A 19,492-nucleotide genomic window follows, 5' to 3' on the forward strand; every position below is an offset into this window, starting at 1 on the left:
GTTTTAAGCTGCAATTACTTCACAGAACACACCAGAACCATAACAAAGTGACACTGACATTTTGTTTATTGATGTCTGGATCCATCATAATCCTATTCTTTCCATACACTGCATTACATGCCACATACATTAAGTAACATTGTCAAATGCACACATGGCTTTGACATATATACAGTGTGAGAAAATATCTACATGTACAATGATGTTCAGAATATTTCATATTGAAATACTAAATTTATAATTCGTGTTATCCTTACAGAAAATAAACTAAAAGTTCAATTAAGTATTTTTGCCCAAGAAATTTCAGTTTCTCTCTAACTCAGTTATACTGGACAATATTTCTCCCATGAACAAATGAAATTTATAATTAAAAATGTTATTTTTCTCAAGCATTAAATTTAACCCTCTCAGCATTTTGGATGGAAAATTCCATATAAAAAGCTGGCTTCTTATTCATTACACATGAAAATTTTTGCGAGCTTTTAACATTTCCAGTCCCAATAGGTTATATAAGTCCCAGTAGATGTTTAAACAAGCCTAGAGGGAATTACACACATGTGGGAGAGATATAAAAATTGTCGTGTGCATCTTCTTATAGAGACTTAGTGAATTTGGTTATTATAAGGGGAGCATATGCCATATCTTTACGTTTAAACAAATAAATTAGGACTGAATGGGTTATTGTATCTGATTTCAGTTTTGATGTAAACTGGAAGAAAAGGAATCAAGATACAAAGTCACTTTTTAATTAAAACCAAGAAAATACCACTTATTCAACACATTTTGAGGAACTTTGAAATTTTGGGGTAAACCCATAATGCTCGGAAGGTTAATGCTACTGATAAATGATAAACACACCTTTCAGTCATTCAGTTACATCACTACAGAAAAACTCTTTCTTGCCACAAATGTATAGCTCTTACAAATTTTACTGCAAAGGGCTTTGATTTTGAAAAACAGTATTTCTTTTAATATTTGCATACTAAATTTCTAAAAAAAATTAATGTTTTTAATGACGGAAATTTTATACATGTTTTAAAAAAAAAAATTCACAGTCAGAATTTAAGCATGTTACAAAATACCACAGAGTAAAGTGATAATTTAATGTCATTCAACTTAAAATATACAATGAAAATCTTCAGTGGATAGTAATCACTTTTTTCCTAAAGTATCTTTGAACAGAATATCAACATCATGCTTTTATCAAACTTTAATGTAAATAAAATATAAGCTACTTGATTATAATTTTAGAAAACAAGAAAATCTTGAAATAATTTACAGTAGCTTCATGGTCAAGAATATATTTAAAGAATTTATTTAAAATAAAAATACCTAAATCTTGTCAGATGATGACCGATGGTCTTTGTAAGTTACATCAACATTAAAAAACACAACAGTTATGGTTAATTTTACTATGTGCTTTAAATTTTAAAACAACAAAATAAACATGAAATCCATGCTTAAAGAAATGGAACATGAAAATTCTATGAATAAAATACATTAAAACTTTTAGAAGGATAAATTATATTAAATATTTAGTATGCTCTAATGGCATTTCAAGTATTATTATGATATAATTTATGCAATAAATAGCAAAGATAGATACAATCTGTATTCACATAGAGTTAGTAAAAGTACAAGCTTTCTACAACATTAAGGTAGACAACTGACATGCCTGAAAGGATTTTTAATGTTCAGGAAGATTGTTTTGAAATTTATACTATGCGCTAGGTGAAGGATATGAGTAAGGTGAGCAGTAAACTGTTATTGGTACTTTTCTGATTATCCGCACCCTCATAAAAAGTCACCAAATCACTGCCAATTTTGTGAATGGCAAAAAACATTTGATTGGCTTTCTTTACACCTACTAGGTACTGTTCCATTTTTAAATAAAGATAAAATAAAGCATTTTATAACAAACAATAAATTTTATGATAATCTATATCGGGGTTTCTTAAACTTTTTTCAGTCTCGACCCCATTTTATCACTGAGAGTTTTTCGTGACCCCCAGGTCCTTATAATATTTGCAAAAATTTTGTGGGACCCCATAAGTATTGTGCAAATCCGACACACTCGTGAGTAAAACTGTCAGTTTTTTCACTTGTACTGTAATATACTATTGCAGTTTTAGGTCATTAACTTTAATTTCTAATTAAGACATAGAATGTGAAAATTTTAAATAATTAACAGACGAAATGACAGCGTCACGTGCAAAGCAAGGAAAATGAACATTTATATTATAAAAAGAATGCATCAAAATGTTTTAATTTTTTTCTTTGTCTGTATTGTTTTATATTTATCTGTTTTCAGATACATTCTGTAAAAATATTTGGTAATTATAAAATTATAATATGAAATATCAAAACTGCTAAAATTTTTGGCATTCTTCTGCTGCAGGTCATCAATATGTACATTTTTACAGAAAGTAAATACTGTTTAGCTAAATGACTTCAATATAAAGTGAGTAAGTCAGCGTATACTTAAACAAGTATGTTGTACGGGTGTATATGGGTTATTTATTCTGCATATGTATTCAAACATATCAAACAAAAATCGGTAATTTTATTTGAAGTTTAAGCCCCACTTCCAAATAATCAGAAAGTACCCTTTTATCTTCTTCATAGATGAACAGCATTAAAATTGGAACATACTGCCATTAAATTATAATTATGTGAAACCGCTCAAAAGCTATGTGCATTTGATAGACATCAATGAGAAATTTACATGTATGTGAAAACTATGAAAACCTGCATGTAAATATATACACAAATTTCACTATTGCAAAGTACAAACTAGAATGAGCTATGTGTTCTATGGTTAAAATAGCCACTTAGCTACTGGTAAGCTGATGTATGATTATTTACAAACTTAAAATCATCATAGCAAGATGTGAAAGGATAAGAACTTTGTAGAATTTGCCCTGAGTCACATGAAAATATTTACCTTATGAAATGAATCATCAAACAGAATACAGGGTTCACTTAAACACAAACAAATATGCTACTGAATACCCATTAATAAAAATATAGATTACCAAATAATTATTAAATTTATCCTGTAGCAAAAACAAATTTTGAATTTTATTTTGTAGCACATACATAGGAGACAAAAGATGGAATGAAACAGAAGCAATGAATAGCAATTTTGTCCATATCTAAGACTACAGCTAAGTAGCTAATACATTTTGAAAGTGAAATTATAACTTTCTGCACTATTATTTTTCTTTAGATTTGAAAGCACCTCTAACATGAAAGTAATCCTGCTTTTAACATTTCCTACACAACATAACTTTTTACAAGTGCTGATTGACACCAAGATTGTCATTTTAAATATACATACATAATTTTGTATTTTAAATGGCAAAAAGTACAATATAAAATTCACAAAAATAATTTAAAATGCCAAAAATAAGTCTCAAAATTTTTCTGAAGAAATAAATCTGAACACTGATATGATCATGAAATTTCCTGTTTTAAAATACGTAAGACTTATAAATTTCAGAATTGTAAAGCTAAAAGAAAGCTGAGCCTTCGATACTGAATTGAAATGAAAATTATGCATTACGCACTAGTTTTATGTCCTCAAGTTAAAAAAAATTGCCATAGTTAATAATCGTACAATAACTATTTAAGATAAAATTATAAATCCTATAACAAAGCTATAATATGCAATGTAAAGCACTCTGATTTATTAGACAGGTACATTTTAATTTTGTTACAGGTTTCACAACTGTAAATATTTGGTATTCTACACATAATTTAAAAAACAGTTTTTCGACAGTTCTTTGATCCCTGCTTAAAAGAACATTAAGTAAAATACATTTTGACTTAGCTCAAATGAAAGTCATAATTCTGCATAATAAAAACCGGGGCGTGCATAGCGAATTATTAAATCATGATATTTATTAAGAACACAACCTTACGCACAAATTCGTACGTATTTCACACTCGTTTACCGAAATGCTACATATTATAAATCTAAACCACATGAGCATTAAATATTTAAAATACATCCTGCTGGTCTGACGCTGAAACTTTTCTGCTCAATGTAGGAAGTACTATTATTATTACTATTACATGATGTATTTAATCAAGATTACACGAAAATGTTAGTGTGTGATTATTTACGTCTGGCAAAGATTAAAAGAACATAATTTAAAAACTTATAAATTATTATTTACAGAAGAAGAACTATACAGCATACACTTCCTAATTAAATGACACTCAAAAAGGGGTAAAACTTTACAAAAAAAAAAGTTCTTAACAAAAATCACCAAACTCAATGTATCAAACCAACGGTACATCATGTAAATCTGTGTACGAGTTGGGAGCACCGATACACTGAACCACGTGTCCATAAGCCGGAAATAGTGTTAAATAATACTTCCGGTATCCAAGTTCTAGTCAGCTGGCATATAAATCAGCTGGATTACTGTGCTTTAATTAAACCTTTACATAGTGTTTTTTAAAAAAAGTGGAATATAAAATATTGATGAAAATATCGATTTTACTGCACTCAAAACGATTAATATGTAGAAAGTTATATACAAACTCTAAATCCTTCTTGATGACGTAGTTAGTGACGTCATGAGATAATGTCTTCTGCACTGAAGATGGCGACTGCTCTAGGAGGTGTGAATGGTGGTACTGAATCTGAATTTGGGGATTCTAGGAAGAGGCCATTGGACTCAGAATTAGATATTGGGGCGACTAAAAGATCTCACCATGGCGGAGGTAGCGTATAAATTTTCTAGACCTCCGATGAGCCTCTTTTTCAAAGACAAATTAATCAATGGGTGTGACGTGGGCTGGACATGCTGTCCGCACATTTCTGGCTGTTCCGTACGGGGTACTGCGACTGCGGTTTGCCCGGATACGTACGTGTTCGTGTGGGTCTACTGAGGCCGAAGCCTGAAGGCTTGAAACCGGCTGCTAATGTAACTAAAATCTTAGCCTCCAGAAGGATTGAATACCACTCCAGTATTCCTGGAATGTGGCTACGATTTTGATGATTAAATATGACTAACCTAAATGATTTTTGCTCAAGTAGTGCTTTTAGATGTTGAAATTTTGTTCTATAAATGTACATTAGCTTAATTTGTAGAGGCGAATCGGGTGACTGCCACATCGTCACAATTTTTTGCATTTTAATATTGAGTGTCTAGTTTGTTAATTATGGTAAGCTGTACAATTAATTTAAAGTAAATATATTCTTCAAAATGTTATTGAATTTGTTTTCAAGCATGTTTATATGGATTAAGGGTTACTTTGTTGATTTCTGATTGGTGTAGACTTGTGACTTGGCCATGACTTCCGAAGTGCACTACCATGATCAAGGGCAAGGTGAGTTTTGGTTGAAAAAAATAATTATATCTTTATTTATGTTATTTATTCTGTAATGAATCATCATTTATGCAATCATCGTTTCTTAAATCTGCACTCACCACAGTAGATCGCGTTACAAACACTTACCTACTTCAGTCGTACATTCGTAAAATTTATTAAGTTTTAAATTATGTTTTAGTTGTCATGCAAATAATAATTTAATTTATAAATAATAGCGGTCATATGAGGTGAATACTGTGCTGTTTTGAGCTGTTAATGATAATTTTATCGTGGGAAACGTAGTTCATTTCAAGCATACATTTTATTGTCCACATCATAGAAACCATCTATAAAAGAGATTTCTCGAAAATATGTGTTTGTTTTACCAAGAAATTAATTATATAACTATGCTTGCATCTGTTTTTTTCATCTTTATATTTTATAGGTTTCGGCCGTTGATATATAATACAACATGTTATCGTTCGTGTACTCGTGTGAAATTTACTTTCCATAAAAGTTTTTTGGATGTTATGTGTATTTAAGTGCTTCGATTTTTAATTTTCGTAGTTAAACAATAAAATTTAATTTTTCTCGTACATTCTCTAAACTAAATGTAGAAGTCTTGTGTGCACATGGTGCATAAATTTTAGAATGATTGAAATACGGATTAAAAATCTTACTTGATGTACTCGTGTAATATCAGCTTTCCATAAACATTCTTTGAATATTATGTTCAATTCAGTGGTTTTATTTTTAATTTTCATAGTTAACCAATAAAATTTAAGAATGTTTTCTAGTATATTCACCACACTAATGTAAAATTCTTGTATGCACATGTTGCAAAAGTTTTAGAATGATTGAAATGCTGATTAAAAATCATTTCCTCGTTGTAATAAGTTTGTGTTTTAGAAAGGCATACTGTGATTAAATTTATGGGTTTCTTATATTGTTTATCAAGTGTTCCAACATAACTTTATTCAAATGGGGTAGGAAAAAATTGCAATCATTTACATAAAAAAATTACTGCTTTCTATTGAGAAAAAATGTTAGGAGATGAAAGTATTAATTAAATCATGCATAGAAATTTCAGGATTTGTTTATTTGGTGTGCATGTGATTTAGTTAGCATGTTTCTGTTCATAGACAGTTGTGAATTATACCATGTATATTAAGGAATTGACATATATATTATGATTTATTAGATAACAAATCTTTTTGTTTGATAAATATTAATTTTTATGTTGAAATATTAATTGAGCATGTAGAGTGATTTAATAAAGATGGTTGAATATTTTTGTATTCTTAAAAATGTCCAGTTTTGACTACCAGAGAGAAACTGAAAATTATTGGGGAAAAAAAAAAAAAATTGGATTATTTAAAAATATATATTTAAAGTGGTGATGACATAGTATATTTTTTAATATAAATTTTAAGTTAAAACTTGTATTTTTAAGCAGTAATTAATCAGATAAGATTTATTTATTAACCTTTGTTTAGTTATATTGTCATGAATGTATAATAAAGCTTTAGGTTTTGTAAGTCTGTGAAGAAATACATTTTGTATCATTTAATTCAGCTTTTCTGCATGAAAGATTTGCTGAACTTTTACTGAATTTAAGTGAAACATGTGAGGTTATCACTTTGTATAAAGAAATCTGTAATTTAATAAATTATTTTCCTTGAACTAAAGTATTTTTTTCTTGACTGAATGCTCATCAGCTGGCCAAGCAAATAAATTATTGAACATTGATAGATTTCTCCTGTGTAAAATGTGGCTGTGTGCCCCCCCTTTTTTTAAATGATTATGTTTTTATAAAAAAGAAATAAATGTAGAAAGAAAAAAAAAAAAGAAAATATAAAAAATAAATGTAGAAAGAGATCTCTTAAAAAATCTTCCACGAAAGTTATCCCCTCCTATATTTTTAATATGAATCCCTTTTTTTGGCACTTGGAAGTATTAAATGGCTCGTATGTAATGTAATTAATTTTTTTTTAAAATTTAAACATTTATGTTTAAGATTTATATGACTATTATCATAATTTTCATTTCGAACTTATTTTTCCTTTAGTTTATAATAACCATTGATACATTTGGAAAGCACCTTCCTTCTATTGTTTAATGAGGGGTGTTGATTAGTAGGAAAGTTAAAGGTTTATAAATGTGTTTTCATAAACTGTCAGTGCCTTTCTCCCACTAAAATGTAATTAAGTAAAATATTTTTAAAGGTGATCTGTTTTAAAGCCTAGCCATGTTGCATGATTTCATCTTATCATAAGTAAGTTTTTAAAGGGAGGTGGGCAGAGCAATGAAAAGCACAGGCTAATGATGAATTCTTTATATCTGAGCTTTTATGTAAAAAAAATAATAAAAGTAAGTGCAGATATTCATTAAAAACTTATGGGCTATTTAAATGTGAATGTTACTAATTGTCTCTTTTTAATAAAGCATAAACATTTTAAGAAAAACAGAATTTTGTAAAGTGCATTAATCCAAAACATATTATTGTGAAGTGACTTACTTATATAATCTAATAAATTTACCATTATAAAAATTTCCTATAAATTATTTAAAAAATGCATAATTTAAGTAATAACTGACATTTCACCTGGAATTAAAAAAATCTCAATTTGTACATATAAGAATTAAACATTCATTCATAGCTTTAAATTTTGGAGGCTTTTTTCCATTATGGATACTTGTTCAAAAAATGTATTAAATTAAATTGAAATGAGTTTTTGTGTTTGTAAAAGTATTTCTAAAAAGTAGTCAAATAAAATATTTAATAGTAGTGAATATTTTTTTAGTACTATGTGAAGATTTCATGTTTCTTTGTATAATTTCCACGGAATTTAAAATTCATAAATGAATATATTTCTCAGTGCTATGCAAACATTGCATCTTTACTTGCATAAATTTCGCAGAATTTAGAATTCATTTATGATTGATCCGTACATTAAAAATGTTAGTTTTGTTAGGTTTTGTTAATTTTTCTTTGAACTAAAAAATGAATACCTCAGTTCACACATATAGGAATTAAACATCTTCATTTACATCTTTAAATTGTAAGAGACATTTTCCAGTGTAGATACTTGTTCAAAAATTGCACTAAATTAACTTGAAATAAGTTTTTATGACTCTGTAAAAGTATTCCTATAAAACAGTCAAATAAAATACTTAGTAGGGAATTTTTTTTTTTTTTTTTTTTTTTTTTTTTTTTTTTTTTACTGCTATGCAAAGATTAAATATTTCCTTGTATAATTTTCACAGAATTTAGAATTCATTAATGCTTGATTCATGCATTTGAAATGTTACTTTTATAGATATTGTTAATTTTTCTTTGTAAAATTATTTTTTGAAAGTTTGGATGACCAAAGTGATTATATTTCAGTTGAAAGAAAAACATAATATATATATTGGTACATTGTATGTCACATTATTGACAAGTGCCATTTAATATTATTACATACATCTTTAGGCAGGCAAGTGAAGAGCAAAGATAAGCACACTAGCCTGTAAAGCATTGGGTGGCTGAATAGTTGTTTTTATGGTTTTTCCCATGTTAAATGTGTATACTAGCCAGTTTCCCTTATAAAGTGCACCTCAAAGGCATCTCTTGTCTCAGGTAGATAGCCCCTGCTTGCTTTTCCATAATCAAATAAACCAAACCTTTAAGAGAAGGGGTTAGGTTTATTCAAATGTAACAAAGAAGGTGAGGGCTGCTTGTCTAAGGGGAGGAGTGCCTTTGTTGTGTACTGTCTAAGAAAAGGTTACTGGTATTGACTTTACATATGAAGAAAAGCCAGCTGTAAAGCTATCTCATTCACTGAAGTTTGAATCCAGGTTGGACTACCGGTATTCAGCAATCTTAACCATTTGCCCTTTGGTGGGTTTTTAAGGGAGAAGAAAACTGGTAAGAGATACTTATGTTAATTTTCCTGTCTGAGTGATAGAACAGGATTTTATAAATGCTTTAAATTTCTATTTTTAAATGAAATTTTTTTCTACATTGTATCGTTTAGATCCACGGGGAAGACCATTCCTGCCTTGTTATACTTACTAGCACCTTTCGATGAGCCTGGCCTGGAAAACTGTTCACTCTGTAGCTTAATCAATAAAAAAACTGTATATTAGCATACCTGTGGCTGAATGGCTAGAAGCATATAATATTGGTAATTTGCTCTGAATTCGTTGCTTTGTAGCTACATTGGGTTTTCAGAATGTATCGCAAAAATACAAGTCAGTCTCTTTGGAGGTCATCCGCAAAAGTATCAGTTCCAGGCAGATAATCTTTCACTGCATTTCCGTAACAGAGTAGCATTTCCATAACAAAGTAATCGATCTGCTTATTTATATTTATTTTTAAAGAGTGATTGCTATTGGCTTTCTTCCAGTTTCATAGAGAATCTTAATTTATTTGTATTTTGTTGTCGTTTGTGAAATCTGTCTCTTTAGGGCTTTAGTATTGCTTTTAGCCTCATAGCTGTGTTACCTGTCAGAATGTTAGCACATCTTCCCATTCATGGCTTCACCAATTTCATGAACTAATGTCTGTTTATTAATGACATGATTTTCCTATTTGGTATAATCGCAAGTATTTCACGTTTTTCATTTCTGCTCTGTTTGTTTCTACTTTGTAAGTAACATGTTAAATGTAGTTCACATGGTATCTTAAATATTAGTGAAGCTAGTATTAGTTATGTCTAAGTGCTAAAAAGTCATGAAACGGTGGTATTTTTGTCTGAAATTAAATTTTCATTGAGGCAGAAATGTGTCAATATTTTTATAATATAAAAAGTTAATGTCAGCTGTTTTTTCTTAAAAGATGTAACAGAGATCAAGTTGTTAAAAACCATAAAACTTTTTTTCCCCCAGGTTTGTAGGGTGATTATGGCCTGGTATCTTATTATGGTGGGAAATTGGCTGACTGCATTGGTATTTGTGGGATTTATGTCATCTCTGTAATATAAATACAAAGCAGTTTTCCCTAGAAAGAAATTCACTCAAGTATATTTTTACATCATTTATTTTCCTTTTTCATTAACATTCTCTGTGGCGGTTGATTAGAAGGAATGATTTCTAGATATAAATTCCTTTTTCTCTCCTTTTTAATTGTTTCATACTAATTTGCATACCTTTATTATGTAAAAAAAAGTTCTTTGAAATGAACCTTTCATTTTGAGTGATAAAAACTTCGACATAATAATTTATGCAAGATGGCGATTTCAGTGTTAATTTTTAATGAAGCTAAAAGTCTGTAGTAGGCTGATATATGCTGTCATAAATTAATTCGCTTGAGTTCTGTAGATAACCTGCTGGTTTCTGATTATTCACACCTGCGAATGAAAAGTTACGAGCTCATTTGCGAACTTAATAGGTCATTTTTTTGATAAGCTAATATATGAAAGGCAAGTCATTTTTAAAAATGGCAGCAGTTATGTAATGAGCTATCAATGGATAAAATTGAAAAAGCAAGAAAGATCAGTAATAAAACATTTACCAGTTTCAAAGAAATCTTTCTTTTTTGTGTTGTTCAACCCTTATATGCAGGAATCCTCTTTTGCTTTAAAAAAGCACCAGAGAATTCCATAAACTTGGCAAACAGGCATGTGCATCATGCTTATCTGGGTTGCAGCATAAATACTTTTGGCCAAATCAATGGGTTGTCACGTAACCATTTTGGTAACATACTGCTTTTGACTTGTGAGCATTTTTTACAACTTTTGGGCCAGGGTGCAGATCAGGAAGTACAAATAGCCGAAATATTCTGAAGTAAATAAGGTATCAAATTTTAGTGGTAAAGTTGTGTTATCGCTAAAAATATGTCTGGAAGACTTGTTCAGGATGCATATCATGAAAGGTATGCTGCATCTAAAAATATGTAAGCAAGATTGTTGTTCAGTATGTATGCCATGATAGGTGTGTTATAGTTAAAAATATATTGGAAGAATTATTATTCATGAAGCAAGCCCACTAAGATATAATTTATGTTAGGGTACTATGTATATTTTTGAAGAAGCAGATATCTACAATTTTCAGATTTGTGATTAAGTAATCAGTTCATGCTATAGTTAGCTGTGTTTTGTAACGGGAAAGAGGCCTGGAGCATGTATTATTCATTACGTCGGACATTCCTTTAAAATAGAACTTGGGGATGAGATAATTTACCTCCTGAATATTTTGCTTACATATTATGCACAAATAAAAATTATAGTGAAGTATGTAAATTATTAAAATTGCTTAACAATCATGCATTTTCTGTAGCTGGTATAAGGTTAAAGACACAGCTTGTTGCAATGTAGTATTTGTTCTCCTTTTGTAAATAAAATGTACAAACTTTATGGCTTAATGGTAATTATAAATCTTACTTATTTTTTAGTATCGTCTTCTACCGTATAGTGGGAAATAACTATGTGCACATACATTCTTAAGCTTTTATTTGTAAATATATCAGTTGTATATCTTCTGGTCATATTAGTGTTCCGGATTTACAAATTAATGACGTAAGAATCACAAGATTTTTAAAAGTATTATATCTTTAAAATTCATAATAGAGTGTTAAGTATTGTCATTCCGTTTTTTCTCTCCTCATTTCAGTATATCAGTGTTAATTTTTCTAAATAAGGTGGCTTTTTTTTTAATCCTTTAAGCTTCATTTATTCAACATCACTTTCTTTGTACTTACACATCGTAAAATTTAACAACAAAATCTTTAAAAGTAGAGTATCTTTATAATTCTCAATAGAATGCTAAGTGTTGCCATAAATTTTTTTATATTCATTGTGCTATTTGTATTTGCTGTGTATTATTCCTCTAAAAGTAATGCATAGCCATATTTGGTGGCAGCATCTGTTTACTTGAAAAGTGATTTGAAATGAGTGGAACGGATGCAAAATTGAGGATTGAGGCTAATTTATTTAATGATTAATAATGAGCTTATTCTCATTGAATTTGCCATTATTCCAAGAATGCATTTTTAATGCTTGTAAATGTAGTAATGCTGTTTGCAATCGTGTTCGTCTTTTAAGTACCGAAAATGAGAAGTTTGGATTATCTCATGATATTTTTTTCACGAAAATCTCTTCAGAGCTTTAAAGTAAAGTATTACTTCAGGTTTGTCAGTTTAAGCCCATATCCAAAGCTTTGTTCCCAGCGATATAACATTTTTAATTGGAAAGTTTTTCATTAAAAACTCATATGGGCTTTTAAGTAAGTACTAGTTCTGGTTGTCCATTTTTGCCCAAAACCTAATCAGTTCTGTTTATATGAATCCAAAAAGCTTAACAACCTAATTGATTTGCTTGTGCACTGTATGAGCATCAGAACTTGACTTGCCCACATGGTGGACTGGAAGATTGAATCATGATCACTATTCTAGTACTTTTCCTCCCTGATTTTACTGGAAATTTTTTTTTGAAACACAAAATTTTTGGGATGAAATTTCACGTTATACTAGTGTTAATAAATATTAATATGTACGCTTCTGTTATTGGAAGTGGATTCAGAAATGTATGTGTATATGTGTCTGTGTATGCATACACATACATACATACCTACACGAACACATACATTCATACTACATGCAGTAAAAGTATAGTTTAGGGTACCCCTTGGCGATTTTTGGCAGTACATGGATACCGATTTTGTGCAATTCTTTGACCCATTATTTTGGCTTGCGAAGCGGTGATTTTTGCGCCAAAAATCTACACAAAGCCAAAATAGCAAGACAAACAATTGAACAAACTCTGTATCCATGTTACACATCAACTTATTTTCACTTAAAAAAATCCCCGAATTGCACAAAAATGGCATTGCGCACTCTTTTAATTTTATTCATGTACACGTCGAGTTATTTTCACTTAAAAAAAATCCCCGAATTGCACAAAAATGGCATTGCGCACTCTTTTAATTTTATTCATGTACACGTCGAGTTATTTTCACTTTAAAAAAATCCCAGAATTGCACAAACTTGCTTTGCACACTCCCTTTACTTTGTCCATGTACACATCTATATATTCAAATCCATCTAAACAGTTTTTATGTTCGACTAGACACATATCCTTCCTACATACAGGACACTTATAATGGCTACTGAATAAACCTTCATTTACACACCAGTCAATTAAAGCTCTTTTTCCCTTTTGCTCCAAATCGTACAGAAACTTCAAATTAATCTTACTACACCCGGCCATTCTACCGTCTAAAGAATCAAACCAACACACACCACAAAAACGCTTACAAAACATCCCATGATTCAAAATTTCTCAGAATCATTCACCCGATTACATCACAAATAGGGTTTCCATAACATTTCAACTACTCAGGCTACCATAAATGAAACAACAACTTGGCAATAAATCAAACAACAACTTCGCCATAATACAAAGGTACCTTAAAGTTTACTCTACCCACTACATGCATACATACATTTCTGAATCTGGTCCTCATAATGGAAGAGTACCTAATAATAATATTGTATATAAATATAAAAAAGTATTTTGGGGGTACTTAAAATATTATACTGTTGACCGTGAAACTGGCACCTAGGCAATGTGATTTACCACAAGAAAAGTGCCCTGATAACATCTACCCTTTTGTTTGATGTAAACTTAATGGATTCTTGATAAACCATCATTTGTTTTTATGAACAATGATATAAATTAACTGTTATTGCATTTTTCTTACATTGTGGAAGAAATGATTAAAATTTGGGACCTGCCTTCTGCAGAATAGCAAACAGATGATTATTTTTAAAGTTATGTCATCCTATCATGAAAAATGTATACATTAATTGACACAATAGAGCCAGCAAAACAGTAATGGATTGGAAGAGTTATCTTTGGGAAGTCTGTACTAGTAGCTTTCTAAACAGAGTTTTCGTTAAAATCAGAGAACCTAACAAAATAACAGAAATCAATAAAAGCTTTTTTAGGAAGCCCAAATACAAAGCGGGTCTTAACCTTATTGTTTATTAAATAAAGAGACATCTGCTCCATCAGAATACCATAGGAATGATTGGCACAGCTTTGGCGGGGTCTCCATCAACTTTTATGATTCAATGGTGGCCAAATCTCACGGTCAACGGGATAATGCGTAAGTACCTATTTTATATATTTCTATGTATTTTATAATTATTTATGTAGCCATATGGATATGAATAACATGTTAGGTTTAAATAAAATTTTTAGAAATTTCCTCATGAAAGTTGCTTTCAATGCTTAAATTTAATTGTGTAGGGCATTTAAACTGAAATTAACCTCTGTTGAAGCCAAAATTTAAATAAAATTTTAATAAAAGAAGTGATATCTTTTGTACCAAGTAGCTACAAAAAGGAAATGGTTAAAAGATTAAACACAGAAAACAAAAATGTTTGGAAGTTTAATGCAAGAGTTAACATGGACTAAAAAATTGTCAGGCACATATACACAGAGACATTTTAAAAATAGTAAAATCTTGTTGTGAGACCTGAATTCATGCTTATTTATTGAAATCTCATTATTGAATTTTTAGATTGGAAACATTTACCTACTTTACCTATGGGGATAAAAAAGATTGGCTAAGTTGGTTACACAAGGCTGATTAGGCAGTTGTATTTGGACAAAGGTAATATAGCTGTCCAATGATATATTCAAATGTGTAGGGGTGATTGTGGTTTGGATATAGCCAGAATTCCCGTTTTTTACTCTTTCAAATCTGAAATTTCCAGATGTGAGGAAGTGCATGAACACATAAACTTCAGGGACATTAATCTTTAAGTTTAATGTCCTTGTTTAATTTTTATTAATTTTCTGCAACATTTATTAAGAATTCTGGAAAAGTTAATTCCAGTGCCAGATTTACATATAAGCTGCACAAATTCTAGCTTAGGGCCCCCACTTTTTTGGGGCCACCTTCAAAAATTGTACCATATCTCGTATTAAGATGGAAAAAGTCTCATATCCATCATTAAGGGGCTCCATATCTCAAATAGTTAAGGATCTCGTCAAATATAAATCTGGTTGTGGTTAATTGAAAAGAAAAAGAGTTAAGTGTATTATGAAAGAATATATAAAATGTACTTATTACATGTAAAAGTAGCTACTCCTAGTGAACTGTATTAAATTTAATGGCATGAAATCTGCTTGGTGAAACAACTGTTCCCTGTGCTGTCCTTAGAAATGCAGTATAGCTGTTCGTGGCTGCATTTGTAATTGGACAGCAACTGATATTTGTGGAAAAGCACGTTCAAATTTTGTGTCGGTGCTGCTTCACTTTGTTTTGTCTGACTTTTAGATATCAGTTGTGGAATATTTTTGAAAAGTTGGAGTTGATTCATGTCTTTGAAGAAGTCTTACACATGCAAACTTCTTGTCACTACTGTTTTGCTTTGTTATATCAGTCCAGGTCGTAAAATAAGTTTTTAATACTCTGAGCAGCATAACCGGCTTTATCCAGTCATGAGATTCTTTGTTACTTGATACATATTAGCTTATAACTTAAGATATTTTGCTTTCTTACTTTCTTTAATAATGCAAATGTAATCTTAATGAATGTAAGTTAATGAAAATAAAGGCTAAAATAAGTAATTACATAAATTTAACTAATAAATGCTGCATAAATACAGGTCTTCATGACAGATCCAAAAACCCATGTCGCTCAGAGGGTTAAAAAGCAGGAAATAATTCTTTGAAGAAGCTTTATGTATGTCAGATCACATGAATTCTTTTATGAAAATTTGTTTTGATACAGAACACTTAATTAAGCCAGTAAAAAGATACTAGCAGATTAAAAATATGATTGGGATATAAATTAGCTTATTTCCTGTTTCATTCCTATTTTTATGAGATGAAGTATTTGTTTCTTGTAATTGAATGGACTATTATTGAAAAGGCACATGTCCATTTTTGCAAATTTTAGACCAGGTAATAAAACCCTCTAACATTTTGCAGAATAAAGTTACCACTTATTTTGATCCCCAGATAGAAAGAGATACTCAAAACAACAGTGCATGCATTTTTTCACAATGTTAATTCTTATTTTAAAATTTCTAGGCAATTTCTAATTTTGTGGACATGTGTCCTTTCAACAATAAAGAGGCAAAAGGGATAATGTATATGGATTTTTTTCTTTGAACAACTTACTTTATTTCAACAGAAAAGGCATTTTGAAGCAGTCAGAATATGAAACACGTCACAAAATAAAATAAAACAGCTTATATGTTTTCTGTCCTTTTAAAAATGACATTTACTCACCTAGAAATGTATTATTTTTTTTCAAAAATCTTTAATACTGAACATAATATTGAAACAATATTTAAAACCTTAATAGAGTCAAACAATTTTAGCCAACCACATTAAATTTAAGAGTTGTCTTTGCTCTAAGAAGGTGCAGTTGTTCTAGAGGTTGGCTATAATGTGATGGTGTTGTAAAAATCCTTATAGTCTTCTGGTATGTAGTGAGTAACGTTTTTGATATCTTCTATTTTCTTTACATTAATTATATTCATCTCAGAATATTCTGGTACAGACGGAAGAACTATTTGTACCTCTGGTATCTTCAATTTTAAGAGTTTTTTAATCAAACCATTTAACAAGTTATAGGTAAATAACCCCCCTCTTTCATCTTGAAATAGTAATCATATATTTTAAGACTGCTTTGCTCCTCTATATCTTTGTTGTGCAATATAACTTGTTTTTGAAGCATCTTGGCCACCAACTATTGAAGTCTAACATGACGTTATTTCCCAGCAATATAGCTGAAATTTTATCATCAGAACTGCTTTCAGAGATGAGGTTCTTATACTGGGCCGGTGTGTATATTCAATCCATTTTTTTAAAGTGACGTTTAATAACACCGAAAGTCCTATCACAAGTATTGCATGATAATCAATTTTTTTCTGATCACAGAAAAAGCTAAGAGGAACCTTAAAACAATATGATTTTGACCATTGCAACCATCCAAAAAATATGAATTTCTTTGACTGACATCGGAATATGTTGTCTTATACATTCATAGGAAAATAAAGGAGCCTTGTTAGCCCCTTTCTTTGCCCAGCCCCTTGTGGTAAGTACCTTTCTTTGTTTTCAGATTGTAAGTACAAAAACAATTTACCCACAACTGTCAATAAAATATCTCCTGAGCTGGAATGTGGTGGGGGAAGCAGTAAGTTCTGCATGTAATCAATCACAAGACCGTATGTGGTTTCCTCCTGATCACACTTATCACTCGCCTCTTTCAAGACTGAGTAAAATCTTTTGGATTTCCGAATGTACACATTTTTTCAACAATTGCCACTCTTTTCGCAGTGTCATTCAAGGAGGTAATTTTAATTTTGGTTGTTAGCTGTTCACATGTTCCACAAACATCTTTTTGGGGGTCTCCTGAAATGGTAGTTGAATTGTTCTTTAAAAACAAAAATAAAAGCTGTATTTTACTTTTGAGGGAGAATGTTTTTTCATTCACAAATAGTACATGGCTTTTATATTCAGGTCAGCAGGTAAATATTTAATCGTTGAACTGGTGTAATGAGATGTTTTCAGTGGAGAAAACTAACATGATTCCTAATAAGTTCACAAACCTCACTCGAAATAGTATGTGTTTTTGGGTTATGTCCATGCAGGTCTTTAGATTTTCCTAGGGTCAGGAGTGATCAAATTCTTCTAAGCCGTTTAGCACTTATTGAAAATAATGCCGTGATTTTTTGAAAACTGAGATGTGGTGCCCATGAGAGGAAATACTGTAATAAATAAAAAAAGCTTATGTTTTTTTTTTTTTTTTTTTTTTTGAAAATACCAGGTTACTTTTCAAGATATATCAAAAGAGTAAGCAGTTCATGTGTGCTATAGTTGTTACTGGTAAATAAAACTAAAAATGTTTTCATCAACAAAACACGGACAAAAGTAGATGAGGTTTCACTTACCCACAGTTTGTACCCATAATTTATCGGAAGACATCTTAGCTCTTACAAACCTGTCCAGTAACCCTGGATTTCTTAATATTCTGCTTGTAACTGTCATCATTCCAAACACCATGTCTTCATATGCGCGTTTGTGAAACACTTTCATATGAGGACACACTGCTTGTATTGGACATGTTATCTGAATAAAACCAGAAAACAAGCTGAACAGAGACACCTCCCTAAGCAAAAGGATGATGCAATATTTGCAAAGACTGTTCGATAAGAGACAACAACTATGTTAAGTGAAGAAAGTGCTCACAGGATGGACATTCGTCCTTTCAACAATAAACACCATCTTTGACTGCTTGCCAGTACACATAGAGTTTAATTATAGATGTGCCACCTCAACTCTGAATGCATCTAATTTTGTAGAATGAGAAAATGTTAAAAACCTCAAAATCGACAAAATATGTACATGTGCCCTTTCAACAATAATTGATTCAATTGGCATTGCTTTATATTCAGCACATGCACAACTATGAATGAATTAGTAATCTCGGGGGCTCAAAAATGTAGTCTTCATAATCCTTTTACTTTTCATTGTATGGAGTTCTATACAAATATATAGAATTTTGAAACTATATTAAAATTAAAACATTCACATAAACAGTTTTATGTACTAAAATAATACGGCGTTCACCATTCTATCAACAGCCTTCCTCGCTGTTGTCAAATGGCATTCTGAGCAAGCAAGAAGTGTAGCCATAATATTTGGCCCCCTTTGAGCACCATAATAGATTTCAAATATTCCACAAAATATGACCCATTCTCTGTGGAACTGATGACACTGATTAAAATATTGACCACAAGGCTTAATCATGTTGGCTTTTATGGTTTGGTTTATTATGGCAGAGCAGTTGAGTACCATTGGCCTAAGAGGAGGAATGCCTTTGTGGAGGATTTTCTAAGGAAATGTTACACATGGAGAAAACACCTATGCAGCCAACTCATTTGGCAGTATTCAAATTCCATGTGACTTTTACTTTTGGGAGTTTGTTCTCTGCCTTAATTATCTACAACACTGAATGATTTTCAGGACTGTAACTGTCAGCTGCATCACACTGGATACAATTCAGGATGTGTGGTTGGAGCTAGGTAACTATCGTGATGCTTGCAGCATAAAGGTTTTATGTGCAGATTGGGCATTTGTAATTATGAATGTTGCCCTATTTGGGTTTAGGTAATCATTATTGTGAATATTTGCACAAGATAATGCTTTCAAGTTTCTCCTTT

The 19,492-nt window shown here is 30.7% G+C and overlaps 2 protein-coding genes across 9 annotated transcripts in view; one reads left to right on the forward strand and one right to left on the reverse strand.

Moving 5' to 3' along the window:
- Positions 1-4,692, reverse strand: part of LOC118199442 (alpha-(1,6)-fucosyltransferase-like) — a 223,312-nt gene extending 218,620 nt beyond the window's left edge. The window contains exon 1 of one of the 2 annotated variants that reach the window (XM_085810145.1): positions 4,553-4,692. The gene's annotated coding sequence lies outside the window, so the exon portion shown is untranslated. The remainder of the gene's footprint in view (positions 1-4,552) is intronic. The other variant, XM_085810144.1, reaches the window with a different exon arrangement.
- ps (RNA-binding protein Nova-1-like protein passilla) overlaps positions 4,577-19,492 on the forward strand; it is a 140,491-nt gene continuing 125,575 nt past the window's right edge. For 2 of the 7 annotated variants that reach the window (XM_085810136.1, XM_085810139.1), the window contains exons 1-2: positions 4,595-4,734; positions 5,292-5,343. In XM_085810136.1, coding sequence (XP_085666262.1) covers positions 4,726-4,734; positions 5,292-5,343 — 61 coding nt within the window. In that variant the 5' untranslated portion in view covers positions 4,595-4,725. Of the gene's footprint in view, positions 5,179-5,291; positions 5,344-19,492 lie in introns of all 7 variants that reach the window. The other 5 variants (XM_085810140.1, XM_085810137.1, XM_085810135.1 and 2 more) reach the window with 5 other exon arrangements.

This window comes from Stegodyphus dumicola, chromosome X2 (assembly GCF_044657685.1).
Source record: "Stegodyphus dumicola isolate Sdum_Otavi_A_Nest chromosome X2, ASM4465768v1".
NCBI classification, from domain to species: Eukaryota; Metazoa; Arthropoda; class Arachnida; order Araneae; family Eresidae; genus Stegodyphus; species Stegodyphus dumicola.